The sequence below is a fragment of the Peromyscus maniculatus genome, chromosome 1, assembly GCF_049852395.1.
Source record: "Peromyscus maniculatus bairdii isolate BWxNUB_F1_BW_parent chromosome 1, HU_Pman_BW_mat_3.1, whole genome shotgun sequence".
Taxonomy (NCBI): Eukaryota; Metazoa; Chordata; class Mammalia; order Rodentia; family Cricetidae; genus Peromyscus; species Peromyscus maniculatus.
The window spans coordinates 20,330,712-20,358,478 of record NC_134852.1 but is presented as its reverse complement, the minus strand read 5'-3'; the positions used below and the strand labels follow the sequence as shown (position 1 = coordinate 20,358,478).

At 47.4% G+C, this 27,767-nt stretch overlaps 2 protein-coding genes across 9 annotated transcripts in view; one reads left to right on the top strand and one right to left on the bottom strand.

The window, feature by feature from the left end:
- Lig1 (DNA ligase 1) overlaps positions 1-7,216 on the bottom strand; it is a 35,133-nt gene extending 27,917 nt beyond the window's left edge. The window contains exons 1-4 of one of the 4 annotated variants that reach the window (XM_006998137.4): positions 7,061-7,216; positions 5,424-5,497; positions 3,781-3,870; positions 1,037-1,172 (exon numbers count right to left, since the gene is read on the bottom strand). In XM_006998137.4, coding sequence (XP_006998199.1) covers positions 1,037-1,172; positions 3,781-3,870; positions 5,424-5,488 — 291 coding nt within the window. In that variant the 5' untranslated portion in view covers positions 5,489-5,497; positions 7,061-7,216. Of the gene's footprint in view, positions 1-1,036; positions 1,173-3,780; positions 3,871-5,423; positions 5,498-6,535; positions 6,952-7,060 lie in introns of those variants that run through there. The other 3 variants (XM_042272668.2, XM_042272665.2, XM_076571363.1) reach the window with 3 other exon arrangements.
- Positions 7,217-7,243: 27 nt separating this feature from the next.
- On the top strand, positions 7,244-27,222 carry Zswim9 (zinc finger SWIM-type containing 9). Of its 5 annotated transcripts, none has more exons than XM_006998139.4 (4): positions 7,244-7,374; positions 8,584-8,877; positions 16,353-16,665; positions 24,513-27,222. In XM_006998139.4, exons 1-4 carry the CDS (start codon positions 7,367-7,369, stop codon positions 26,487-26,489), a joined length of 2,592 nt encoding a protein of 863 aa, XP_006998201.1. In that variant the 5' UTR covers positions 7,244-7,366; the 3' UTR covers positions 26,490-27,222. The 5 variants fall into 5 exon arrangements, with proteins under 5 accessions (XP_006998201.1, XP_015846536.1, XP_015846535.1 ...); XM_015991050.3 differs by lacking the exon at positions 7,244-7,374 and adding an exon at positions 7,416-7,555; XM_015991049.3 differs by lacking the exon at positions 7,244-7,374 and adding an exon at positions 7,430-7,551.
- The last annotated feature ends 545 nt before the right edge of the window (positions 27,223-27,767 follow it).

Here is a 27,767-nt window from a genome sequence, read left to right as displayed (position 1 = left end):
TCAGGTAATCATCTGACCCACCAAAACATTTTTAGTGTCCCAGATTCACTGCATTATTGACCCCAATATCAATTCTACTTCTTAAAGTAAAAGAATCTTCCTTTTTCAGCTGTGTGTCTGATGGCCTAACCAAAGACAATCTATCAACCTCCTTTGGAGTTAGTACAATCATGGGCCTGAGTACTACATTCCACAGCCTCCTCTGCAGCTAGTGTGGTCATGAGTCTAAGGACTGTATTTTCATACTTCCTTGTATCTCCCACAACGGGCAAGAAGAGGACTAACTCTTGCACATTATCCTGTGATACCATACTCCATGGCATATGCATGCACGCGCGCACACACACAGACACAGACACACAGAACTTATAAAAAAAATTTACATAGAAGCAAGAAGAATCACAAGGAAATGTGACCACAGAAAACACAGACAGCGACCATAAGGCTGGTTCAGAAGATGGACAAACAGGCTTCTACAAGCATGGAAGTAGTCTTCCCTACAGGCTCCAGGAAAATGGCCCTGCCCACACCCTAAAGATAATCCACTCCAGGCATCTGACCTACAGAATTATAGGATAACTGTGAAATAGGAGGTGCCATAGGTATGTTCTTCACGAGGTAGCTGAGGCATGACGATGTCAAGGGGCTGAATGAGCCCTACATGCCAGAGCAGAGGTAGACTGGGACCCTGTACCCCAACCCTCCTGCTTGAAGGCACAACCGTGGATGTTGCTTGTCTCCTGGACAATGTCCCCAATCTCCCTGTACAGCTACTGCACTCAGCTGTATAGGTGAGTAGGCCAAAGGTCAGCAAGATGGCTTGGTGGGCAGAGGTGCTCGCTGCACAAGCCTAGAGACATGAGTGCAGTTCCTAAAACTCATGTGAAAGTGGAAGAAAGGAACACCACAAAGTTGTCCTCTGACCTCCACTCACACAGCCAGGATGCATGCACGCACACACACACACACACACACACACACACACACACACACATTAAATTTAGAAAAGAAAAACCAGCAGGCTGCTGGAACCCACCTGGACTTTGGGGGTACCAGGAGCGTCATCTTCCTCCTCCCCTTCGCTGCTTAGGACCTGGGCTGCCTTCCTTCCTGGTCTCTTCACTGGAGAATCACTCCCAGGCACCACTCCATTCCTCTCCTTCAATGCCACCCTAGAAAGTGGGAGGGAGATGTGGAGCACACGGCAGGCAGATGGGGACACTGCCCAAAAACACTCTGCATTCCCTTCTCTTCCACTTCAGTGAGCACTTTTCTAAGCACTGCCATGGCACTCACTATTGTTTTTCTTTTGAGATGATCTCATGTAGCCAAGGCTGGCTTCAAACTCAGTATGTAGCAGAGACCAACTTTGAACTCTTGATCCTCTTGCCTACACCTGAACAGAACTCAGATTATGGTATATGCCACCATACTTGACTTTGTTATATGCTATGAAGTATCCTTCCCTCCATCCCTTTCTCCATCCTATGCCCAAGGCATCCTGAGTGCCTACATTGTGGTAACATGTCATGAAAAGCAGATGGATTTCTTGGCAGGGATTAGGCACGGGTTTGACACTGAAATCCATATGGAGACCTTCTATCCTGTCACAGGAGTTTCAGCATAGTAGTCAGTCACCCAGGCAACAGCATAACAGCCTGAAGTTTTACATGAAGAAAGGGAGACTGTTACTCTCCCCATCCCCTTGATGCCACCTCTGAGCTCCCAGTTTATGGGGACACACGCAAGATGGCATATGTGTTGATGGCAGTCACTTAAGTACTTACTGTCCTCAGAAAGCTCACAGTCAGAAAGAACAGAGGCCACCTGTAATGGATGCTAGCTGTTCCAGCTTTGACCTGGAAGTACTACCCATAGTGAGGCTTCCAGTAACTGTCACGCCTACCTATGACCTGTTCCTGAAGCAGGGCCGAGTCAGGAGCCCTTAAGATCTGAGATCCGGATGTGCCAGCTCTCTTGGTTCTGGTGATCCTGGATGCTGGATGGTAGACGGAGCTGAGTTCTCCAGAGAACCCAGCTGGACTGCACCTCACCTCTCCCAGATCCTATAACCAACTCCTTTACTAGTAAGTTACCCCCCAAAATAAACCTCCTTTTTAACTACGTGGAGTTGCCTTAATAAATCCCCCAATAGCCACCGTGAATACCAGCTACTCCATACTTCCTGGTGACAGGAACTCATCCTGCAGAACTTCTTTACAAAGAGGTAAGCAGGTCCATGCTCAGAGCCACAGAAAGCTCTACAGACTTTTGGAGAGTAGAGGAATGGCCATCTACTTGGTTCACCTCAAAACCGGAGTGTCTAGAGCTATATCTGACACACAGAAAATACTTGAGAGCTGTTTTATGAGTCACAGTGCTTTCCTCTAGTGGAAAGAGGTCAAAAACTTTTTTCTAATTTTTTAAAAATTTTTATTCATTTATTTTTATGTGCATGGGTGCTTTGCTTACATGTATATCTATGTACCCTACACATGCCTAGTGCCTACAGGAGCCAGAAGAAGGCATCACATCCCTGGGAACTGGAGTTACAGGTGGTTATGAGCAACCACCTGAGTGCTTGGGAACTGAACCTGGGTCCTCTGGAAAAGCAGCAAGTAGTCCTAACTCCTGAGGCATCTCAGCAGCCCCTAGATTTATTATTATCATTATGTGTATATCTGTGTGTGGATAGGTACAAACGGACACAGGTGTTCCACTCCTGGAGCTGGAGTCACAGGTAACTGTGACCCTGACATGAGTGCTGAGAAGCAAACTGCGGTCCTCTGTAAGAGCAGTTTGTGCTCTTAACCGCTGTATCATCTCTCCAGCCCCAAGGTCAAAGTTCTACCTTAGTTCTGAGTTAATGCTTTTACAGTTATCATACATAACTCCTACAATGTTAGACAAAAAAAAATACCTTCACACATAATTATACACATATAATAAAAATTAACAAGAGCAAGTCTAAATATATTAGCATATAATTGTTACACCCACAAAGAGGAAACAACCTAAAATTCACCAAAAATGAATTGCTAAATAGTTTATATAGAATATCCATAGAAGAGGATACAACACAGAAGGTAAAAAGAACTGAGCCCCTGTGTTCCTGAATGAAAAAAAGTCCTCTAAGCTAAGAAGCAAGCTAACAGACAACAATATATAATATACCTGAGTCAATCGCAGAAAACAAACCATCATACGCTCTTGCACACAGCAATGCATATGTCACAGTGACCAACCTCGACATCATAGCTGGACTCCTACATGTGCAGAGTGCCTTTTCTCCAGTGTGCAGTGTGGTATAAATGGCACATCTGTTTACTCACTGACCCCACGCATAAGTCCTGTCGGGTATTAGGCACCTTTTTACTCGTGAGGAAGCTAGGACAAAGGAAGTGAGGCCTCCTGCTCAACATCTCAAGTTGGGGATTATGAACTAAATGTGTTCACATCCATGCTCTGGCCCGAGGGTGACCATGGTACCCAAGCAAGGCCACAGAGTATCTTTCCTGAGACTGTATGAATCAAAATGTGGTCAGCATCTGTACCCCATGGACAGGGTCTGGTCCAGAATGAATGCAAAGCATATGGGAACAGAGCCCTGACAGGAACTCTGAAGTCACAGGTTCAGTTGTACCCGAAGCTGGCTGTCAAGTATCTAAATTAAAAATATCATTTTGTGGCCTGACACATCTGAAGTAGGTTTTTAACACATGCGAAGCAAAGAATCTTGACTGCTAAAGGCATATGCCCTGCCCTGGCCCCTTTACATACTTTGGAGGGGGCTCCTTCTCTCTGATGCTGTTGGCCGTCTCCTTCTCGGGCTTCTTTGCTTTACCCTCTTTTGTGGGTTGGAAAAATGACCTGGAGGAGCACAAGGGGGTGAGAGACATTAATAGCACCAAAGCTCCAGCCACCTGGGCCACACCTGCAGCTCCGGACACCATCCCCAGCCATGCAGATTGTTCTACTTTTGTGTAGCCTTGGGGGTGAGGGGCACACACACCAGGGATGTAACTTAGTGGTGGAGGGCTTCCCTAGCATGGGCAAAGACCCTAGGTTTTAGTCTATTCTGGACACTGAGAAAATTAAAAAAAAAAAAAAGTAAAGGTCAAGAAAAGAAAAGAAGAGAACAGAAAGCATCTGAATAAAGAGCTGCCATCCCAGGAGAGACCATATCCAGGTTTCCCATCCTGTGAGTAAGCAGGGATTTGTGCCTCCTGGGTTTCCACAGTGAAAGCCCAGGTCTGAGCCTGCTCGTATCCATTCCCTCCTTTCTCTGAGCACCCCTCTCTCTACGGCCTTCTCTCAATACAGAATATGAGTGACCTACACTTACACCTATGACACATGGACACAGGACCCAGGCCTCACCAACTAGTGCAGTGCACTGCAAACCTGCATCCCACCATGACTGTCCCAAGCCAAAATTTGACTCTAGATATTGCTGGGTCAGAAAGGAGAGAGGTAATCTCTTCCCCGAGATTGCTGATCTTGGGAGAGCCAGCCAGAAGGTACAACATCAAAGGTAACGGAGATGACCACAGATAGACCATGACAATATTTGGTTGGTGGATCTAACCAAGCCTGAAGTTGCACACTGTAACTATGGAAGCCATGTACCTTCCTCCCTCATGTCCATAAAGCCACCTTGCATTAGTATAGGGTTTCTGAACTGGCACTCAGGCTGTCCTGTGCACCGAGGGAGCTTTAGTGCAAGCCTAACTTCTGTCCACTAGATATCAAAACCAAATCCCAGACCCCTAAATTGCCAGAACCAAACATGTCTCCAGACATTGCCACATGTTCCCAGGGTGCAAAACCACTAACTGAAAACCACTGCATTAGGGACCAATACCCTGCAGCTAAAAATTAATTAATGAACTAATTGATTCACTACTTCCTCCCATGTCCCACTTCTCATTTTTCAGACTACTCAATGCTAGGAACTTGAAGTCTCACTCAAGGTCTTCTCAGAAAATGCAGATATGAAGCAGAAAGCTCAGAGTTTGGAAGGCGTATTATGTAGACACGACCTCTTACAGGGAGGAGGAAGCTCAAGAATCAGGAAGCTCAAGACACTGAGGAGGCTCAGAAAGTTACAAGACTCACAAGCCCCTCCCCAAGGTTTATATCAGCAGTCAACGACTGCTTTGGATTGAGAGGGACTCTTCAGTGGAGCAGCCTGCTGACTGAGCACAGAGCTCCAGGGACGCGGCTTTCAGGAGTCATCACCGGTGCTGGGGTAGGCTTTGGAGGGAGGGGCTGCCTTTGTGTCACCAATGAACCCACTGGCTCACTAAGGTAAATTTGGGTGGCTTGTCATTGGTGCCCTATCTGGGGTAAATGAGTGTTGGTTCGCATTTTCCCAGGAAGGGTCACAACACAAAGTGCCTGGAGCACGGCAGAGGCCTTACATAATACTTCTCTGCATGGTGGCAGCAGAATTCTCCCCTTTCCTCTCTTGTTCTTTCTTTCTCATTAGTTGGACCTGAAAAACAAATTTGAAGACCTGCTAAGGATATTGGCTGTGCAAAGACTAAGACTTGGGGGGAGGGGGAGATGACACCCACCCACCCCCCTCAAGGAAATAAAGGAGCAAATGCAATCAGGGGCTGTGGAGATGGCTCAGTGGGTAAGAGTGCTTTTTGTAAAAGCAAGAGAACGTGAGCTTGAATCCCCAGCACTGTGTTTAAAAAAAAAAAGTTCGGCATGGCTGTACATGGCTGTAAACCAGCACGGTGGGGTACAGACAAGTGGAAAAGGACAGACTAGCCAGAACAGTGACCTTCGGGGTCAGCGAGACCCTGTCTGAAGACAATAAAGCAGATAGTGATATTTGTACACATGGGCCTGGATTCCCTCTCACACACTCATGTGCATTACCAAACAGATTCTATACATAATTCCTGGTACACACGTACAGGTACACACACACACACACACACACACACACACACACACACACACACTGTGTATACAATCAGAAATATGGATTTCCTCTTCAGGAAAAACACCCAATTTATAAACCAATAAGAAACTTTAATTAAAATTTACTATTAAGTCATAAAATTTGCAAGTCAGAAAAAGGGAAGTCTCCTTTCCCATATGGTGCCTGCTTTCCATCTAATACAAAAAATTCACAGTATAGTTTTTTTTTCAGGTTTTTATGCTTTGAGAGGTAAGTTTCTTTATTCCCTCTCGCCCTCCCCCCCCCCACACACACACACCTTATGGTACTGAGGACAGAATTCAGGCAGGGTCTGATGCCGTTAGGCAAGCACTCTATCACCAACCTACATCTCAAGCCCTCTTGGCTGCCTGCGAGCTTCCCTTTCCAAATGTCCCTCTTCACCTTGACAATTCCCTCTTGTTCTTGCTATCCAAGTTTCTCTGCCTCCCCAACTCCACACACACTTAAGCAACAAGCCCTGACCCACCCCTAAGTGTTTCCAGGCCTCGCCTCCAGACCTGCAGTCTTGTCTCATCCATGCCCAGGCCTGTGTCCCTTTCTGGCAGCCTACCTCACCTTTTTACCTGGCTCTTGACACTGATCACGCCAAGTTCCTCTCGTCTTCGGACAGGAACGCTTTCTGGCTACTGACGTCACCCTGCTCTCACTACCAGAGTCCACCCGGCCCCATTACACCTAGCATCCTATGTGCATAGAAAGCTGGCGTCCAGTGTTAACACTGCACACTTACACCTTCCCTCCGGGCCCCAGGCTGCCCCGGCTCACCTGACGCTTCCAAGTCCAGTGGCCACGCCCACTGCCGGCCTTTCCCCCGGGCCCCGCCCCCTGCAAGGCCTCCTCCTGTCCTCTGCAGACGCCGCACTTCCAGCCAGCTGCGGCCCTCGTCCACCCGTCAGCCCGCGGCTCTCCCTCCACCCCGACTCCCTCTTGCCCTCTTCCCACGCCCTCGGCCGCCGCGACGTCCCCACGCTCGTTCTGCGGCTCACCCCCGGGAACCGGCCAAGTTCACCGGCGACAAGCGCTCGGGACGCCCGCCGCCCCCAGCCCCAGCCCGAGCCACGCTCCCGCGGCCCCACTCGCCTCTCGAGTCACCGCGCCGGACGCCGCACTTGCTTGCTCGGCGACGCGCGCCCGAAAGCCCTAAGTTCGCGCCACAGGGATTTCGCGCGCAGACGGGCGGGCGGGGTTGAGGGTGGGTGGAGACGGCCGGAGGCGGGGCCCCCGGCGCCCCGCGCGCCCCGCGCGCCGCCATTATCGCCGGAAGGCTGCTGGGAGTTGTAGTCCCCGGAGCGTGAGGCAGCCTGGAAATGGGACGGAGTGGGGAGGGGAGGGGCGCTGTCCCGCACAGCATGCTGGGAAGCGGCCCGGAGCCTGTCCTCCCCGTGGATGAGCCGGTGAGGCTGCGAGGTCGTAAGGGTGACAGGCGGGGAAAGGAGAAGGGTTGGTGAAAATCCACCTTGCCAGGCACTGCGGGAAGAAAGGCGGGAGACCGCGCGAGGCATCCCGGGAGCAAGGGCCGGGCTGGGCTTGGGCGCGGGGCATTGTGGGAGGTGGACGCTGCTCCGGGTTGGGTAGGTGAGTGGAGGGGGAGGGGGCGGGAAGGGTGCACAGCCCGGGGAGTGGAGAAGCACCGCTGTGTAGGATGGTTAGGCCGGGAGGGGCTGTGGGGAGACGGGCTGCGAGGGTCCGGGGAGGTGGGAAGCAGCTAGAAGGGGCTGCGCGAGGGAGGGAAGGCTCAGCCGGACGTGGGGGGGAGCATCAGGGGTGAAGAAGTCCATCTGAGGACAAGGGGCCAAGTCCAGAACGAAGACTCACATTGAGAATAGTAGCTATTGCTGCAAAGAGGGGGCTGCAACTTGGCCCAGGAGGAGAGTAAGTCTTAGGAGGAGTATGGACCACAGATGACTGTTCGTGACACTTCTGAGTTCAGTTGGCCACAAGTGGGCCACACCCCTCTAGGCTAAGGACCCATGACAGGACGTGGGGAGGACAGCTGAAGATAAGAGCATCTCTGGAAAGCATAAGCCACAGATCAGTGTAGCAATCCAAGGTGGTCATATCTGAGGGGTAACAGCTGCATATCTGATACATCGAGGGAAGAGGAAGCCAAGGTGTGTGAAGAATACGCCTAGGATTCGAAATCATGCCTAGCTATGAGGGTAGATATGAGTTACAGTCAAATGTAGATTCATGGGGAAAAAGAAGTTCCAGATCAATGGGGCCACTAGAAGTTATCACCAGGGGTCAGAGACACATCTGGAAAAAGGGAAAACCTTAACCAGAAACTAGGAATACATCTACAAAGATGTCCACAGCTGAGCTGAAAGCAAATACTTAGAAGAACTGATTCCACTTGTACCTAGAGGTCCCATCTAAGGCAACTGGGACTAGAATTGAGATTAAGTGCCAACTGAACCTAGGGAAGCAACAGGTGGACCACAAAAATGGGATGGAAACTGCTCTCTGGAAAGCAAGCAGTAAAACCACTGTGATCTGCCCAGAGACATACATGAGGCATCAGCAGCTGATAAGACAGTCTGTGAATAGGGAATAATGGGGTAACCCAGGAGGGGATGGGTCTGATGTCCAGTTCTTCTCCCCAGTTCCACACAGGGCCCCAGGATGGAGCTGACAGAACCCCCACCGGGCACAGCAGTGCAGAAGGAGGAACAGGAATTGTTGGATCGGACTTTCTTCTCTTGGGCTGAGTTCAGCCGCTTCTTCGACAAGTGGTGCCAGCAGCGGCTGGTGGTCTTCTCGGTGAAGAGCTCCACACATGTGGCACGCAGCCCCTGGGCCAATGCGCCCCCACTCTACAGGCTCATCCACGTGCTCAAGTACAGCTACGTGCTGCTGGTGTGCAAGGATGTGCGCGTACCCAACCAGTCCACAGCGTGGTGCGTGAGCCTGAGCTGTGACCCTGCAGGGGGAGGGGAACAAGGGGTGAGCCCGACAGAGAGCTTCCTACCCACAGATCCAGTATCAGGGAGAAAAGCCCACTGATTGCCAAGTACAGAGAGGCCAAGCAGGACAGATTCAAGGAAGGACACTTACTGAGACAAAGAGAAAGACTGAGCCAGGGGACAAACATACTTAATATAAAACAACCCAGGCTTGATATACAGGGTTTAGTAGAGGCCATCAAAGAAGGCAAAAGACACAGTGAAACAAGGTAAAATGAAATGGGAGAATTGGTTCCCCAAATACCAGAACCAGCCAGGGAAGTAAGAGGGCCAGGGTTTGTACTCCCCAGGGTTTGCACTCCCCAGGGTTTGCACTCCCCAGGGTTTGCACGGCTATGAAGAGCAACCTGGGAGACTGAACTGCAAGGAAAGCCACAAGACAGGCAAATATCTTTACTCAATGTAGAGCCATGTCCTGTGCTGGGAGCTGGGGGTACTTCAGACTAAAAATCGACCATCTGGAACTTTCTGACTGGCCAGGAAGATTGATATTAAAAGAATAAGCATGCAGGTAGTTCCTGGCAAATGTGTAGTGCCACCAAAGGGTTGGTTGATGGTCCAGGAGAGCCTCTTGGGACTGGGCATTTTCTTACTGATGTGTCTCCGGTCTTCCTTGGATGTAGGACAAGACAAAACCATGCTTCTGGATAGCAAATGGTCAGCTGCTGAGATAGGCCATTAGAGTTCCTGTTTGTCACCTGTTCTACATCTCTTTATTGCCTCAATCAGAGCTGCCACTGCTTTATCCTGTCTATCTGGTGTGTGTGTGTGTGTGTGTGTGTGTGTGTGTGTGTGCATGTATTCATTTGAGACTGTGTGTGTGTGTGTGTGTGTGTGAGAGAGAGAGAGAGAGAGAGAGAGAATGTATTCATTTGAGACTGTTAGTTTGAAGCCGTGAATGGGTAAGAGCAGAGTATTTAAGAATACAGGCAGTGCCTTTAGGCTGGCTGCCGGACTCTAACTCTGTGTGTGTGTCTGTGTGTGTGTGTTTAAGACCTTAAGACTATAGGCTATGCCTTTGGGCTGCTGGACTCCAGCTCTACTGCTTACTAACTAGAATGGGGTACCATTAGGTAATGAGTTTCACAGCTCCAAACCTCAGTTTTCACATCTCTGAAGTGGAGCTATCACATGTATACCTGTACTGAGGATCATTGTAAAGATCCATGATCATGAATAAGAAGGCATTTACCCGATGCCTGGTACCCAAAGCAGCTAATTAGTTGATAGCTGTTACCAAAGTTGGGGCATAGACTTGGGACTGGTGTCTACCTGTGATTATAGTCATGGAGGAAATAACTTCACCTTCCTGGGCCTCTGTTTGCTCATTTGGAAAATAAGGAGCACAAAAGTATCTGTGTCGTAGGTTTTGAATAAAACTTGTTAATTGTTCAGAAGGGCATCCCACATGGAGTAAGCACTCCGCAGCTATTCTTGCCCAAGGTATTCCAACATTTGCTGTGGGGGTGTGCTGTAGTTTGTTCTTTATTCTAGAAGCGGAGATTCAGAGGTCTGATACCAGAGCAGCAGCAAGCACGTGTCCTCGCACAACTGTCTAGAGAGTGAGCACTTGCCAAAGGGACAGGCCTAATCCAGCCTCTGCCTTTGCTGGCAGGACCATATTCAACATTTAACAACCATCTACTGAGGACCTCTCATTGTGTCTGCTCTTTCCTGGGTGTTTTGAGACCAGAGTTGATTATCTTCTCACCTCAGGAACTACTCGGAAGCTATTGAAGGCGACAGAGACGAAAGGAACAGAAAGGGAGGAGAAAGCACAACACAAAAACAGATTTCAGATAGCCATGTATAGTGTGAGCGTCCAATTGAGGGTGCGACGAGAGCTAGATAAAAGGAAAGGGAAAGCAGTCCACTCTACTTAAAATCTTTTTTTTTTTTACATATATTTATTTTGTGGGGAAGAGGGAGCATGCCACAGTCTAGGTGTAGAGGTCAGAGAAGAACTCAGGGGAGTCAGTTCTCTCGGAACTCCACGTAGGTACCAAGGATCCCTTAGGCTTGGCTTGACAGCAAGCACCTCTACCCACTGAGCCATCTTGGGCTTGAAATCTTAGGAGAGGTTCTAGGAGGTTCTCTGGAAGAGATGATCAGTAAGCAGGTCCTTGGAGAGTTTTATTTATACGCTTGTGCATGTATGGTTTTTTAACACATGGTGCTTACTGTCTGTAGCTACTGTCCCAGGTGTTCTACCAGTGCCAGGAAGAGCCATTGGGCAGGGGGTACATGGCTGTGGAGAGAGAGCATGGCCCTGCATTTGAGCCTGTTGACCTAGTGGAGAGAAAGATTGGTTCCTGGGTGGAGAGCTCCGTGGTGGGGTGAGGGTTGGTGGGGCTAGTTCAGGGATACTGACTTGTGCTCATCAGTTCTGAGCTCGTGAACCTGCGCAGTTGCTCAAAGCAGGCCGTCTCTAGTGCCACAGTCCAGGGACAGGCCATGCTTTGTCTGTAACAGGGATGGTGTCAAAGGCGGGACCTGGATGGGCTGAGTCCAGGGAATGGGGCTTCATCCTTGGGATACTGAGGAGTTCCGAAAGGCTGTGAGCAAAGTCAGGGCTGATTTAGTGAAATCTCATCATGTGGGCCGTGGTCTGGAGGACAGGGTTGAGAGGCCAAGGAGGAGGCTGTATATACTAGGGAGTATTTGAGAATCACACTTTCCAGAGATTCAGTGGCCTTGAGTTGCTCTCCAAATACCTCCAGCTCTCTAGCACCAGTGTCGTTTCCCCTAACACTTTTCTCTGTAGGACAGTATTCCTCAACCCATCCCAACATATCCCAACCTTCAAAAACACAGAGTCTTTAAAACCTGCAAGATGAAGAACAATTATGTCAGGCCAATGAGATGGCTCAGTGAGTAAAGGTGCTTGCCGCCAAGCCTGACCACCTAAGCTTGGTCCCAGGGATCCAGATAGTAGAAAGAAAGAAATGACTCCCACAAGTTATCCTCTGAGCTCCACACCTGCCCTGACACTTTTTTTTTTATTTAAGAATAAACAAGAGGGGGTTTTGGTTGAAAAAAAAATGATTTGAGAATAATGACTACAATTTGTTAAATGTTTGCTCACCCCTTTCTCTGACCACTGTACATCACTTAACTACTCTCATCAAGCCTGGAGGAATTGGCAGTATTTCAGCCCCAGTTTCTAGATGAGAAAACCGAGGCACAAGTAGTTAAAGGACCCATATACACAGTAGCCCAGCTGCTGTGGGAAAGCCAGGACTTAGATCCCACCGTCTTGGTTACAAGGCTCATGCTTCTGATTTTTATCCTATCTTGCCCCACCCATCTGTATTTCAATCATGGATTGTCAGTATAGGAGTGAAATGTTCCAGTACCCTGATGGGTCTCTTGGTTCTAGGGATCAGCCTATTAGCCCAGTCAAGAAAATTGTTCTGAGCACCTCATGTGCAGTGTATATGTCTTGAGATGTAGTGGGGAGCATAGGATGCACACAGCCATCCTTCACACCATCACTCTAGTATGTGTTGGTATCTTCCCTAGCCTGGGATTCATCAGAAAGGACTTCTGGAAGGAGCTGATGCTGGTGGTATGGTCTGAAGGAGTAAGAGTTGAGTGGATGTAAAGGGCAAAGGATGTTTTATGAAGGAGGAAAGAATGTTAGGTTGGTGGCTGTAGAGATGGAAAAAAACATGGATGGTCCAGAGATGTTTTGAAAACATCACAGGCAAGGGCATAGTGGTAGTTGGTTTTGATGAGATGAGAAGAGTGGCTGAATGTGTTGCCAGGTGTTTAGGTGGGATTTGGTGATTCACTCGGTGTACAGTTGTCTTTGGTGTCTGTGAATTGACTCCAAACAAATTGTGTAGCGTCTGCATATAACGCATGCATATCTTCCTGTGAAATATAAGTACCTATACATGGCTTGTAATACCTACTACATGTATATGCTTAAAACTGTTACGCTTCTGGGGAAACATAAGGAAAGTGTGTGCATATGCAGTATAGTGGTTTGGTTTTCTTTTTCTTTTTCCAAGTGACTTTGATTTAAGACTGAGAGATCTGCAGGTAAAACCAGGAGGTATGGGGGAACCACTGTATGTATTTGCTGAGCTTCTTTGGTGGGCAGATGCTACTCTGGGTGATGGGTAAAATGGGTAATTCCTATCCACATTTGCATTTAGAGTCACTGGCATTACCCACCACTATATGCAAGGAAGAATGGCACATTTAGGCATCCATACTTGGTCATGTGAGAAGCCAGGACCCTACAGAGGACATGTGTTTTCTGGCAAGATGGATGGCTTCACAGAAGAGGTGGCATTCCCTAAATGAAGACCTGATCTAGGAACAGAAACCACTCAGGCTCAAAGGGACCAGACCAGACTCCAACAAATGACAATGAACTCTCCTTAGAAAATAGACAAGGTGGAATCTTGGGAATGTACTATTTTTGGTAGATCAAATGTGGTTGCATGTTGCTTCCACCTGATACCAGTATGAGGCCTATATGTTTGGGTTTTTTTATTTACTATAATTTATATACTTAAGAATTTTCTGGTCCCAGAACTGAGGTGGGATGATTGTGAGTTCAAGGCTAGCCTGAGTTGCACAGCATAACTCTGTCTCAAACACCAAAATAGATTGCTTTTCTAACTTTATATTTTATTATTCTTAAATAAGGGGGAAAGTCTCATAATTATTTAGATTTTTTTTTTCTTTTCAATCTGCCAGGTTCCTTAGTGTGCATATAGGAAAAAAGAGATGTCTCAAAGAAATTTTTCATTATACGTTGATCCTTAGGACAAACACCTGTCTCAGGAGTGATTTGGAGACACTGGAAGGCCATTTTGGGGGAATTCACTACTGACATCATTTACTAGACTACCAAGGAACCATGTCGTCCTTACTACATAGTATGTTACAAGGGTCATAAAGCTCTAAAGCTTTTGGGCTCCTTCCAACCTGAGCCCAAAACATTTTTATAAAGTTTTATTGAAACACAGCCATACTCTTGGTTTGTGTATATTTGCATGTATCTGTTTGGAATATATCTACTATCTGACTCTTGGCAGGAAATGTTAGCCAACCACTATTCTATAGGTAAAACCTCCTGCAAGGTGGGGGGGGGGGCGGGGCAGGGAGCTAATAATCACAATACTCCATAGAGAAATACTGCTGAACCCTCTTTCAGGAAGATGTCAATTTCAGTACTGTTATTATGAAAATATTTTTTTTTAAGATACTGGTATCAAACCCAGATACTGATTTGTATTTCCTATTCTCATTCATTCTTTACGATACTGATTATAACTTCCAAAATTGATTTCATGCAAAGAGATTTGCTCTGCAGTTTGAGAACCACTCATACAGAGAAGTATCTAAGAGAGTGTCTGTTTGAATGACTGGGAAATCTCTTAATAGTTGTCAGGGTCATGAAGTGGAGCATTAGTCAGCATGTGAAAGGCCCAGGAAAATCTCTAATAGTCTTCAAAGGAAGCACAGAAGGTATCCATTGACTTTGTCTCATCTCCTATTTTATAACCAACTACCATAAATATAGTAGCTTAAACTTTTTTTTTTTTTTTTGAGTCAGGGTCACATGTAAACCAGGCTAACTTTGATCTTGCTGTGTAGCTGAGGGTGACCTTGAATTCCTGATCCTCCTGAACTACTCTGCTGGAGGTTCAGGAACAAGTATCCTCTACCCTTCCAGCATCTGGAGCCCACACAAGTGCTTTGGTCCTTTCTCTGAATCTTTTACTTTCTTCTTTCCCTCATAAAGATCCTAATGAAGATATCATGCCCCTTGCCACTACTACGGTCCAGAATTGTCCCATCTCAAGATACTTAATTTAATAACATCTTAAAAGTCCCTTGAACGTTACGTGACATATGTAGTTCTGATGACTCAGATGTGGACACTCATGGAGGGGGGGGTATCAATTTTTCCACTGTACTGCTACAGAACAAAAGGTTTCTTTCAAGAGTGCAACACACATATAGAAATATATACACAATGCATGTTCAACATGATGTCTAAAAATCCTAGAAGTGAACCAGGTCTCCAAAAAGGCTACTACTATCTAGCCTAGCAGTAGAGGTGAACTTAGTCTGCCATTGAATTTCGTGTAGATGGGGATCCCACAATGGGTTGCTCTTCTCTTCCTAGCTTTGTTGAGATACATCCACATTGGAAATGGTAATTGTTAGTTGGTTTTTAGTATTGTTTGGTGTTACTTTTTTTTTTTTTTAAGAGTATATCAAAGCCTGTCTTCTTGACCCGTGGCTATTTATCTGGGTTTCAGGTTCTGGCTAGTATACATAGTCCTATTGTGTGCATGCCAATCAGTGTCTTTTGCTGCCTACATGCAGGCAGTCATGTTAGTTGGTATAATAAGATACAGGGCTCCATAGGTAGGTACTTCGTGGGTTCTTCAAAGTGTCTGACAAATCAGTGACAGGTACTGCATGATGGGTACTGTTGTCAGCCTCTCTATTGTTGGCATTTCCTTTTTTCATTTGTTAATTTATTTAAGAAGGGGTCTGGCTGTGCTGCCCAGTCTAGTCTGGAATTCCTGGACTTGGGTGACATTCCTACCTCTAGCAAGAGTAGAGTAGCTGGATATACTATGTTTGAAAGCAGAACCATACCATCCATTGCTTGTGATTTTGAAAACATAGCAAGGTAAAATATGTAATTGCAGGTAGTGATTGCCTCTGAGAACAGAGGAAAGGGAGAATTCATTAAGGCCTCATCTGAACATGGTATTGTGAAACCAGAAGCAGATACAAGACAATCTGAAGTGTTTTTATATGATCTTACTACATTTATTTACTTAGTGTGTGTGTGTGTGTGTGTGTGTGTGTGTGTGTGTGTGTGTGTGTGTGTGTGTGTAGGTAGCAGTCAGAGAACAGTTTCTAGGAGAGTGTTCTCTCCTTCAACCATGTGGCTTCTGAGGATCCAATTCAGGTCATCAGCCCTGTTGGAAGGTGTCTTTACCCACTGAGCCATCTCACCAGCCTCTGAAGTATTTTATTGCTAAAATTTTCTGGTAATATAACAGGGTATGTGGTTGGTCACAGAGCTGGGTGTATAGGTATAAGCCTTTCTACCAATATGTACTACTTACTATGTTGTAGATGCTGGTTCAGTATTTGGGGAGTTTTACGCGTACCAATTCGTTTTCACCGACACAAGGATCCTTTGTGGAAAGTCTGTTATCACTTCCCTATTACCATACAGAGAAAATGAAACACAGACACTTACACAAATTCACCCAGCCAGTGTATTCTTAAGGCTCTCCACTCTTCTCTATCCTTGAAACTTATGAGAGAGGAGGGGAAAGGTGGGAGGGAGGGAAAGAAAAAACAGAGAACTGAGACCGCACAGAGGGTTGTGACGGAGGCGCTGGTGGTTCCCTCTGCAGGCCTCCACAGCCCAGCTGCCCAGCCTTCATCACTGTCAAGCTGAGCCCTTTGCGGGATCGTCTCGTGGTGTCTGAATGTCAGCTGACCCACTCGCACCCGGCCTGCCCACGCGAGTTTGCCTACCACTTCCGCCCGGGCCACTTGCTGGCCAATGCCTGCCTGCCAGTCCGCATCACCAACCAGATCTCCAAGCAGTTTGTGGCCCCTGCTGACGTGCGCCGCCTGCTGTCCCACTGCAAGGGCCCAGACCATGGGGTCCTGGATGCCCTGCAAGTGCTTGAGGGGCTCTTCCGCACAGATCCGGAGGCCAAGGTAGGGTCTCACAGGAGGCAGCATTGGGCAAGGAGAATCACGCTGACCTACTTCGTTGATCGTTCATTCATTCTCTCACCACACATCATTCATTCATCCCTTTATTCAGAAAGCACCTGCTAGGGTGCTTAAGGTGCAATCACAAAACATCCTTTAGTGCAGGCTGCCCAGCAGCAACTTTCTGCCCTATGCAGACTCTGATTCTGTGTCATATTGTTGGGAGCCCTAGACATGCTCATGACTGATGAGCACTTGAAATGCAACCAGTACCATGAGGTCTGAGCTTATTTTAATTGACTGAAACTTTAAAAGGCATGTATGGCTGTTGGCTGCCTTGCAGAGGTTCTAGTGACAGAAACAAAAACACCCAGATAGGATGTCAGTTGAATATTAGGAAGATCTAAATGAGGGAAGGTGCAATCTAAATTTTTTTCAATGTGGACTATGCAAACAGAAAGTGCATAAATAAGTCCACTCTTTAATGAGTGTCCAAGAATATGACCCTGAACTCATCATTCAGGAAGCTGTATTATATAATGCAGTAGAGTGAAAACTATTGTAAAGCAGAAGCTGGGGATGTGCAGAAAGATTGTAAGGTGCTGTTAACTATCTGTTGTTTGTTTTTGCACTCCTGAGGATAGAACTCAAGGCCTATTACATGTTGAGCAAGCGCTCTACCACTGAACAATACCTCCAACCTCTCACTGGGAAATTAAAGTCAGATGCTCTGCCACTGGGCCACACCCCAAACCCTCACTGAGGAATTATAGTCAGATGCTCTACCACTGAGCCACGCCCCCAAACCCTCACTGGGGGATTCTTGACAATCATTCCACCTCTGGACTACATCTCCAGCCTCAACTTTCTATACTGAGAGTAACTTTATTTCTGCTATCCAGTATTGTAGCCGTTACCCTCATATGCTCTTGATCAGTTGAAACAATTCTAATATGATTGAGGAGCTGGGTTTTTGGTTGGTTGGCTGGTTGGTTGGGTGGTTGGTTGGTTGGTTAGTTTTAGTTTATTTGTTTTATTTTTTATTGTTGTTGCTTGGGTGGGAGTGCACACATGTGCCTCAGGTTGACCTTGATTACTTTCCAAATTTTTTAAAATGTATTATATTTATTTTCTTTGTAGAGGGGATATGCAGGTGTACACATGCCTTAGCTTGCATGCAGAGGTCAAAGGACAACTTGCAGGAATTGGTCCTTTCCTTCTGCCATGTATGTCCTGGGGATCAAACTCTGGTGCTCAGGCTTAGTTGTGAGCACTTTAACCTGCTGAGCCACCTCTGTTTTTTGGGATAGAGACTCTCATTGAACCTGAAGTTCAGTTTGAATAGAGTGGCTACCTGGCCAGTGAGCTTCAGAGATCTGTCTACCTGTCTCTGCCCTCCACCCCCCACTGATTTTTATGTGGGTTCTAGGCATCTGGAATTAGGTTCTTGTACTTGAGTGGCAGGCACTTTACCAACTCTGTCATTTCCTCAGCCCAGAACTGGAGTTTTTAAGTAATTGAATTTAAACAGACCTCATCACTAGTGTGGCTTTTCCGTCAGGTAATATAGAGCTGTACATGTGCAGGTAAGTTTGCATTTCTGTATTATATATATATTAGCACTTATCCAGTGTATAAAACTATGAGTTCATGAGATATCCATTTGAGTGGACTATGGACTTGGACTTTAGTCGCTAACCCCACATTAGCCTCTCTCTTCCTCCTGTTACATACCTCATCCTCTTACCTAAAACCCTCCCTGATTTTCATTATGTATATTTTCTGATTGTCCATCTAAGAGAAAAATGCAATATTTTTCTGTTTCAGTCTGACTTGCTTAATATGATCTCCAGGCCCATCCATGTCCCTATAATTGACAAATGACCTAATATTGTTCTTTTTTTATGGCTGATTAAAACTCTGTTAACCTAACTCTGTCCACACCCTCCCTGTGCGTGAACACACACACACACACACACACACACACACACACACACACACACACACACACCACTCAACAATGCTGTCTATTCTATACATCATTTGCATCTTGTTTTTCTGGTTGCTTGTTTGAGGCAAGGGCTCATGGTAGCCCAGGCTGGCCTGGAACTGGCTATGTACCTAAGGATGACCTTGAACTCCTGCTGGGAGTACAGTAGTACACTACTGTGCCTAGCACACAAGTGGTTTGTCTTGCCTTGCATGCTGAAGAATGCCAAATGCCAACATCTTTCCTTCTTTCTCTGGGGCTTGGTCAGGTCCCCTGAGAAAAGTCTTCCCACCTCCTGATTGGAGGTGAAGGCCAGGCTGCCAGAGTCTAGCAGCCATGTGGGGAAGAGACTGGAGCTGGCAGTCAGCATGATGCATGCCAACCCTGCATGGAGCTTGGAATTTCCCTCCTTCATCCTCAGGTGGGCCTGCTGTCCCCAAGGCCAGCAACCTTTTCCATTTACCCTGTTTACAGAATAAACCTCCAGTCACTTGGAAGAGTGACAGCCTAGAGGGAGAGAAGAAACACAGGGTTTCCAACAGCCCTCACCTGGTCTTATGGGTTGTGTTGCCTGGTCCTGATGGGGTACTCTACTATTGGTTTCTAATATTTCCCATCTGCCCACTTAGGGTTCATAATTTTTGTGGGTGGGATGACAATCCATTTTCTCACCTGCTTTCCAGCTTCAAAGGTAAGTTTTGCACCTGTCATCTTTTATCTTTACAGGTGGAAGAGAGAGTGGCGTGCTCAGTCCATCACCTTGCATGGTTTCACTCAGTTTCTTTCAATTTATAAGTTCCTTTGAGATAGGTCTATATTATAAAGTATATCAGTATTCTGAAAAGGAGTTCTTTATTATCATCCCAAGACTAGATAAGCAGCGTTCATATATTCCTTTCACTGTGCAGCAGTTTTCTAAGTAAGGGTGCATTGGCTTTACATCACTATACTGAACTGCCCAAGGCCATGAACTTACAAAGTAAAGTAGTTCGTTTAGTTCACAGTTCTAGAGGTTCGGGTCAAAAATTAGGAGTCTCATTGCTTGGGGCCTCTGGCATGGTAGTACATCTTGTGCGGAGCACATGGCAGAGCAAGCTGCTCCAGGCCCTGGCAAGGCAGGAAGCAGAGAAGCTGCGATGACAGATGGGACACAGTCCTTCAGATGTACACCGGTAAACTAAAGACCTCCCATAAGGCTCCAAGGAGCACAAGCTTTTAATACAAACACCATTGCAGGACACTGCTAGTACTGAAAGGCATAGCAGAGATTGCTTTAGGAAGCTCAGCACCTATTCCTTTTTTGTGTATTTCATTGACCAAAGCAAGTCATGCTGCTGCTCACCTGCAAAGCATGTGAAATACCAATCCTAAGTGCCCAGGATAGAGAAAAGTGCAGTCACTTGTCATGGTTTGAAATGTGAAAATAGGCTCATGTGCTTGAACACATAGTCTGGTCTCTGGTCTGTGACACAGTTTTGGAATGTTGTAGAGCCTTAACTAAAGGGAACATTGCTGAAGGAAGTGAGACACTGAAGGAGAGACTGGAGTCTTTATACCTTGGCCCAACTTCCTGTTGGAGCTCTGCTTCCTGGCTGTAGTCACAGGTGACCAGCCACTTCACACTCCTCCATACCCCCACTCCTGCCATGAAGGACTGCAGCCCGGCAAACTGTAAGCCAAAATAAACTCTTCTTCAACTTAGTTGTTTCTTAGCAGGTATTTGGTCACAGTGACAAGAAAAACAACCAGTACATTATGCAAAGGACAGATACAAGGGCTGTGTCATCAAGACCTTCCCCAAGTTTTGACAATGTTTATATCACATCAGTTCATTTTGAGGGGATATAGTGAAAGCTGGCAACATGAGTTATTGCTGTTGATATGTTCTAGAAGTTTCTCATACATTATGGCTATGCTGTTTACTAGCTGTGGGATAGTGAATGCATTATGAACAGGTAACTTAGGTTCATGAAGCTCCAGTTTGTTCATCTGTAAATGGAGATGATGTTGATGATGATGATAGACATTATTTTATAGGGTTGTCGGGTGAGGATTATGTGTATGTGTCAGAGAATGTGTGAACATTTCCTCAGGAGATGACCAAATGTCTATTCACCCCAGATAGGACACCAACAACATACCCAAGAAGCAGTTCCACCTAAATCTACCTTGTAAAACTGGTGAGTTTATTTAGGGTTAGAGAAGTATGGGAAGTTTACAAGGAGCTACACTACTGAAGAAAAATGTCTGTCTCCTAGCAACCAGTAACAGCCTATACATCTTTGGGGAGGGGCTGGTCCACTAGAGTCATTTCCCACCATTATGCTGGAACTTTATTGGGCCCAATCTTGTGCAGGCCTCAGACAAAGGTGTGTGTGTGTATGTGTGTGTGTGTGTGTGTGTGTGTGTGTGTGTGTGTGTGTGTGTGTGTGTGTACAGCTGCTAAACTCTCATGAGAGCAACTGTCATGCCATGCCTAGATGACCTACATGACAGTGTTCCACAACAGTGAGATAGGGACAGAAAAAGAGAGAATCTAGAAAGTAAGAGGCCTTTATATTTTAACTATTTAGCAGTTGTTGTCACTCCCTAATTTTTTCCCTTCAGGACGAACTGGAAAGTGATATCATTTGATTATAGGAAATGGGAAGGGTGTACTTGCATATAGGGAGTCATGAGTGGGAGTGGTGAGTGCTGTGGTCTCTTTATTAGCATTTCTAGCCTCTACCCACTACCTGCACACACACCTGAAACAATGTACCTTTAGCTTTTCCATCTCTGCAGATGCACTTGTATGCACAAGGCCAGATCCTATGAGTCTGGCCTTATGCCCAAGCCACATGGACTCAAATCCTTACTCTAACAATTACTATCTGGATGACGCAGGCAAGCAACTGGCCTCTCTGTGTTTCAGTACCCTCCTCTGAAAGAGGGGGTAAGTAATTACAGTGCATGTTTTGTGGGGTTATTAAATGGTTTGGAGGAATGCCTAGTAGAGAAGCTGCTTCATGCATGACTAATGTTCCTAAGCACTTCATTCACCCAGAATCATCAACTTAAGATGTATTTCTCTTTGGTTTGCTGCCTGTCCCACATACACACTCAATGTTGTACCTTATTTACACCCTTCCATGCCTAGAGCAGTACTTTGCATATCATGTTTGCTCCATAAAATGTTTGGAAGAAAACTAAACCTGTTTACAATATAGAGCACCACCTTCATCAAATGTCAGCATATCCATTAAGTGTCACCCAGCCTCTCCCACACGCACATACACCCAGCCACTTCTAAAGGCCTGAACTTATCTCCTCGACCCACCACTTGGAAGGCTTGGGCAAATAGCTCCCTTGGTGCTGTTGGAGACCTTTATGGCCACTCTGGGGTTCAGGGATTCACTGGCAGTCACAGAACCCAGAATGTATCTTATACTCACAGTTAACAGTTTATTACAACAAAATGACACAGCTTAAATTAAAATGTAGACAGCTCCATGTGTCTGCCCTACTGAATACAGCAGGCGTGGGTTGAACATAGTTTAAGTAAATTCAAATGACAGTGTAAAATGATGAAGGCTGGAGGGATGGATGGGTCAGTGGTCAAGAGGACTGACTGCTCTTCCAGAGGACCCAGTTCAATTTCCAGCACCCACCTGGATGCTTACAACTATAACTATAGTCCCTACAGTTCCCAGGGGATCCAACACCCTCTTCTGGCCTCCAAGGGCACCAGACATACTCATGATTCACAGCCAGACATGCAGAAAAAAAAATACACAGAAAATAATTTTCAAAATTAAATAATGTCTGAAAATATTGTTGTAGAACTGTAACTGTGTCAATGATAAACTTACTATACATTTTTTCTTAAAATATTGATCTCACCAGGCATGGTGGTACACACCTTTAATCCCAGCACCTGGAAGGCAGAGGCAGGAGGATCTCTGTGAGTTCGAGGCCAGCCTGGTCTAAAGAGCAAGTTCCAGGACAGCTAGGGCTACACAGAGAAACCCTGTCTGTCTAAGAAAAAAAACATATATATTGAATTTTAGTACCCTTTGGGGTGCTAGGCATGTGATTTGAGGGTTGGGGAAGTAATGTCTTTCTTCTCTTTGAATTCTGCCAAACCTGTTATTTATTAGATCTCTGTCTATCTTTGTCTCTCTGTGTATATACGTGTGTAGCTAGGCATATGTGTGTATGTGTGTTGCATGTACCTGCACATAAGAGTGTACATGCTCATGCAGAAGCCAAATCAAAGCATCATCTGTCTTCCTCTATCTCTGTCTTATTGCCTTCAGACAGGATGTCATGCTGAAGTGAAAAATTGCTGTTTTCAACTAGGCTGGCGGTTTCCAAACTCTCAGATCTGCCTGTGTTTGCTTCCCGGGGCCAGGGTTACAGTTAAAGCTGTGCCCAGTTTTTTTATGTGGGGCTGTGGATTTGAATCAGGCCCACATGCTCACTCTGCCCATTGAACTATCTGCTCCTTCTGTCCACAAGTTATTTAGTAGATTTTTAGGAAGGCTGAACATGATTCAATGTTTTTTAAGTAGTCTTGCAAGATTAGGTTAAATTATGGCAGAGTGGCTGTGGAGGGGTCTCTCGTTAAATTGGATTCAAATTCTGTTTCCACGGCTGTGGGTTATTTCTTACAGAAACTGGCCCAAGGAGCCCCAGGACTGTCCCAGTACCTAAAGAGATCTGGGGCTGATGATGTAGCTCAGTTGGTAGAGTGCTTGCTTGCTTGGTTCCCTGGGTTCCATCCCCAGCACCTAATATAAACCAAGTGCCTGTAATCCCACATCTTAGAAGGTAGATCAAAGGATCAGAAGTTCAAGGGCATCCTTAGCTACATGATTTGAGAACAACCTAGGCTACATGAAACCCTGTCTTGGGGGTGTCTGCAAACAGATACTCAATGTGGTCATTATGAACTTGGACTCTTAGAGAGTCCATACTACTTCTTAGTAATGATGTTGCTTGCACCAGGCAATGTAGAAAATACAGGAATGCATTTCATCCCTCTAATCACAGGACTTGCTGTTGCCATTTTTAGAGATGAGATGGAGGTGAGGTAAGCTGCCAGAAGCCACTTGGCCAGAAAGAAGGGGTTGCAGGACCTCAAGTGCGGCAATCTTGTCTAGAAAGCTTTGTTTCTCACTGCTGCTCCCTCATTCAGGGCTAGGGGAGTTCCTAGAAGAGGAAATCCGCAGGGACTGAGGTTAAAGAGGAAACTGAGGCAGGGGGTAAAATCAAGCCATGAGGTATGCTGAGAAGCTCAAATCAACACCATTTTATCTGCCTCCACAATCTGCTGCTTACCAGTGGCCCTCAAACCAAAGCCATGGAGACCTCCTGGGAGGCTTATCTAATAAGCAGGTTTGAAAGTCTCAGCTCCAGCAAGCTGCTTGTCTCTTGCAGCTAGCTCCTGTTGCCGGTAGTAGTCCAAAGACCCTTGCAAAGACTGCTCCTGGGTGCAAGAAGGAGTAACATCCGCCTTCCAGCAGCAGCAACTAGGGGCTAATCACATACAAATATCTCAGTATTGTCAGATCAGACCAGGGTGTCATGGTTGCAAACGCAGGAGAGCTACTAGTTTACAAGAGCACCAGATTTTGATTTTATTACACTGCCTCTGGCCAATCAAAAGATTCTATGCAAATGCATGAACAAATGGATTTGCATTTCTGCAAAGGAAGTATGTGCCCTGGGAATTGAGCAGGACGAGCATGTGCAGACACACGCGCGCGCGCAAACACGCACGCACGTACACACACACACACACACACACACACACACACACACACACACACACCGTGTACCCTGACCTCTTTCCTTGCCTCCCTGCACGTGCCCACAGGTGAAGCTGGTGTTCGTAGAGGACCAAGCGATGGTGGAGACGGTGTTCCTCCTGACATCACGCACCAGGGCACTGCTGCGGCGCTTCCCGCGTATCCTGTTGGTGGATCGGCTGCCCGGGCTGCAGGGCGCGCTGGACCTGATGGCAGTGCTGTGCGTGGACAGCGCGGGACGTGCACGCCAGACTGCCTGTTGTGTGGCACGCCCCGGTACACCCAGCCTGCTGAGGTTCATGTTAGTCTCCCTGCTGCAAAGTGCTCCAGACGTCAAAGGCCGTGTGCGCTGCCTCACAGCTGGACCCGAGGTGGCGGGACAGCTGCGCGCAGTTCGCCAGCTGTTGCCGTGTGCGCGCGTGCAGATCTGTCGAGCGCAGGGTCTGGAGACGCTCTTCAGTAAGGCACAGGAGTTGGGCGGTGCCAACCAGGAGGATCCTGACCTGTGGCCACTCCTCTGCCGTCTAGCAGATTCAAAATCCTATACAGCTTACAGTGAGGCACTGGCTGAGCTACGTTCCCAGGCTCCAACTGCCTTCATCAGATACTTTGAGCATAACTGGGCACCCCGCCACGACATGTGGGTACGTTTCCGCGCCTACGAAGCAACCCGTGACCTGGATGCCTGTGCTCTAGTGCGCGGCCATCGAAGGCGACTTCTGCGCCGCCTCAGCCCCTCACACAGTGTGGCTCAGTGCCTTCGCGACCTAGTGGCCATGCAGTGGGCTGATGCGACTGGAGAAGCAGCCTCAGAGGGTGCTCATGGTGACAGAGTGTTGCTGGAGAGTGAGCCCAGAAATAGGGCACAGATGGAGAAAGAGAAGGTGAGGGGTTCGGAGACCAGCAACTGTGGAGGGCCTGAGCGAGAAAATGAGAAGGGGAAGGGATTACAGTTGAGAGATGGTCAAGGAGTCTGGTTAGAGAAACAGAAGGTGAGGGGACCTGAAGGGAGAGGAGCCCAGCTAGAAAAAGAGCACTTGAGAGGGCCAGAGGTCAGAGACTGGAGGGGACCCCGGGTGGAGGATGGAAGGGTTAGGGTGCTGGGGCCCACAGACCAGAGAGGCACCCAGGTTGAGTCTGAGAAGACCAAAAGTCTTGCAGGAAGCCCCTGGAGGGACGTCAAATTGCAAGAGGAGATGGGGCGTCCAACGAAACCTCGAGATTGGAAAGGGCCTCAGTTTGACAACGAAAAGGGACTAGACATTAGGAAGTGGAGGGAGGTCGATGTGGAGAAGCCCTTAGAGTTGGTCCCCGAGAATGGAGATCAGAGGGAACCCGAGTGGGGTGATGAGGGGCAGAAAGGGTCGGAGATTACAGAGGACAGAGGTGGGAGGTTTCAAGTCAAAAGGAGACGAGGCCTGGAGGACATCGTTGTTGTTCATTTAGAGGATGCAAGAGCTACGGGCATAGCAAATGGAGACGAAGGGGGGCCCCGGACTGTGGTTTCCAAGAATGGAGCACAGCAGATGGAATTTGGGGATCCAGAGGGGAGGCTTCCAGGGCTGGGGAATGGTGTACCATGCATCCCCCCTGTGCGGACTGTGTTGGAGGGCAATTCAGAATGGGCAGTGGCAAGAGTGGAGTCCCTTGCCACAGGGGAGATGGTGCAAGGGGGAGGCGAAGAAGGCCCAGGGGAACCAAAGAGGCTTTGCCGCCCCTGCAGAGATGAGGGGGTGGACTGCGAGCCACTAGCCAAGTTCCGAGCAGCCTGTGGGCCTGAGCTGGCAGACCTAGTGGCCGAGGAGCTGGCCTTCGCCAGGCAGCACGGGACCCGAGGTTTCCACTGGAACGGAGCTGGCTTTGCCCTTAAGGATGGCACCTCAGACTTCTTCCTGGATGGAGCCCTGACACACTGCAGCTGCTCCATTCATGCTGCCAGACGCCTGCCCTGCAGACATCTCTTTGCTGCACGTCTCCTCACAGGGGCAGCCTTGTTCCACATGGACCTGCTCAGAGATTGCTGGGGGAGATCCCAGGAACCCTGACCCTGTGCACCCCTTCCTGCTACCCTCCACATGGAGGGCAGAAACATATTCTTTGATCCCAAAGATAACAGGGCTCATGCCCAAGGGGCCACCCCAGCCCTTGTAATCACCTCCTGAGTCATCTAAAGACCTCTCCTTGGCCAATTTCCTCTACATCCTAGGGGATGCTGGCTATGGTCTCTGAGGTCCTGGAGCCACACCTGTGGGAAGTGCAACGGCCGGGGCACATTGAAAGGACATTGCTCTGGAGAAGAAATGCATGAGGAAAGGTGTAAACAGTATCAGCAGAGAAAGAAGACAAGAAAGGGACAGCTGGGCCCGGGGGAGGCTCAATGGAGGTCACAAAAAGAAGCCAAGGTATGGGGACACTGACAGAAGTAGGACTGAGAGCCCTGGGGACTACAATATTGGAACGGGAGAAGCTAGGGAGAGTGAGTAAGACTGGGGAGAAGGGGAGAAGAGATAGGAGGAGGGAGGGCAAGAGACAGGACTGGGGAAGTGAAGCGATGAAGAGGAGAGGGAGGTAAGGGGAGCAGGCGGAATTTTAAAAGGATGTGGCAAAGCACAGGAAGAGAAAAGACGGTGGGATGACCTGGGCACATGGCCATTTCTCAGGGTGGGCAGGGAGATGGCTCTGAAGATCTAGTGGGACAACCTAGAGACTGCCTCGGAGGGAAGGGAACTAATTGAACGGCTGTGCTTTGAGATTGGAATAAACAGCATTATTTTGGTCTCCAGGCTGAGTTCATGGCTTCTGGGAGAGTGGGGGACACAGATCCAGAGGAAAAATGAAACGGCCCAGCATCCCTTTGTTCTTTCTGTCATTGAATTTCCTCTAGGATGAATGGAGGGTTCACAATTAATCCCTTGCTAGGACAGCTGATGACTCATCCTCCCTCTTCTGAACCACTTCACAGCTATAGCAATTTCCAGACATTTGAGCACGCCAAAGTCCTCTCAGTGATTAGTTTGAGAATGGGTTTGTTTTTTTTTTAAAGATTTATTTATTTATTTATTATGTATACAGCATGTATGACTGCAGGCCAGAAGAGGGCACCAGATCTCATTGCAGATGGTTGTGAGCCACCATGTGGTTGCTGGGAATTGAACTCAGGACCTTTAGAAGAGCAAGCAGTGCTCTTAACCTCTGAGCCATCTCTCCAGCCCCCGAGAATGGGTTTTTGACTAATGGAGTCTTCTCAAGTGGAGACAGAACTTCTAGGAAAGATTATCTTACTCTTAAAATGTTCCAACATGAAATGATTCTGCTCATCACTA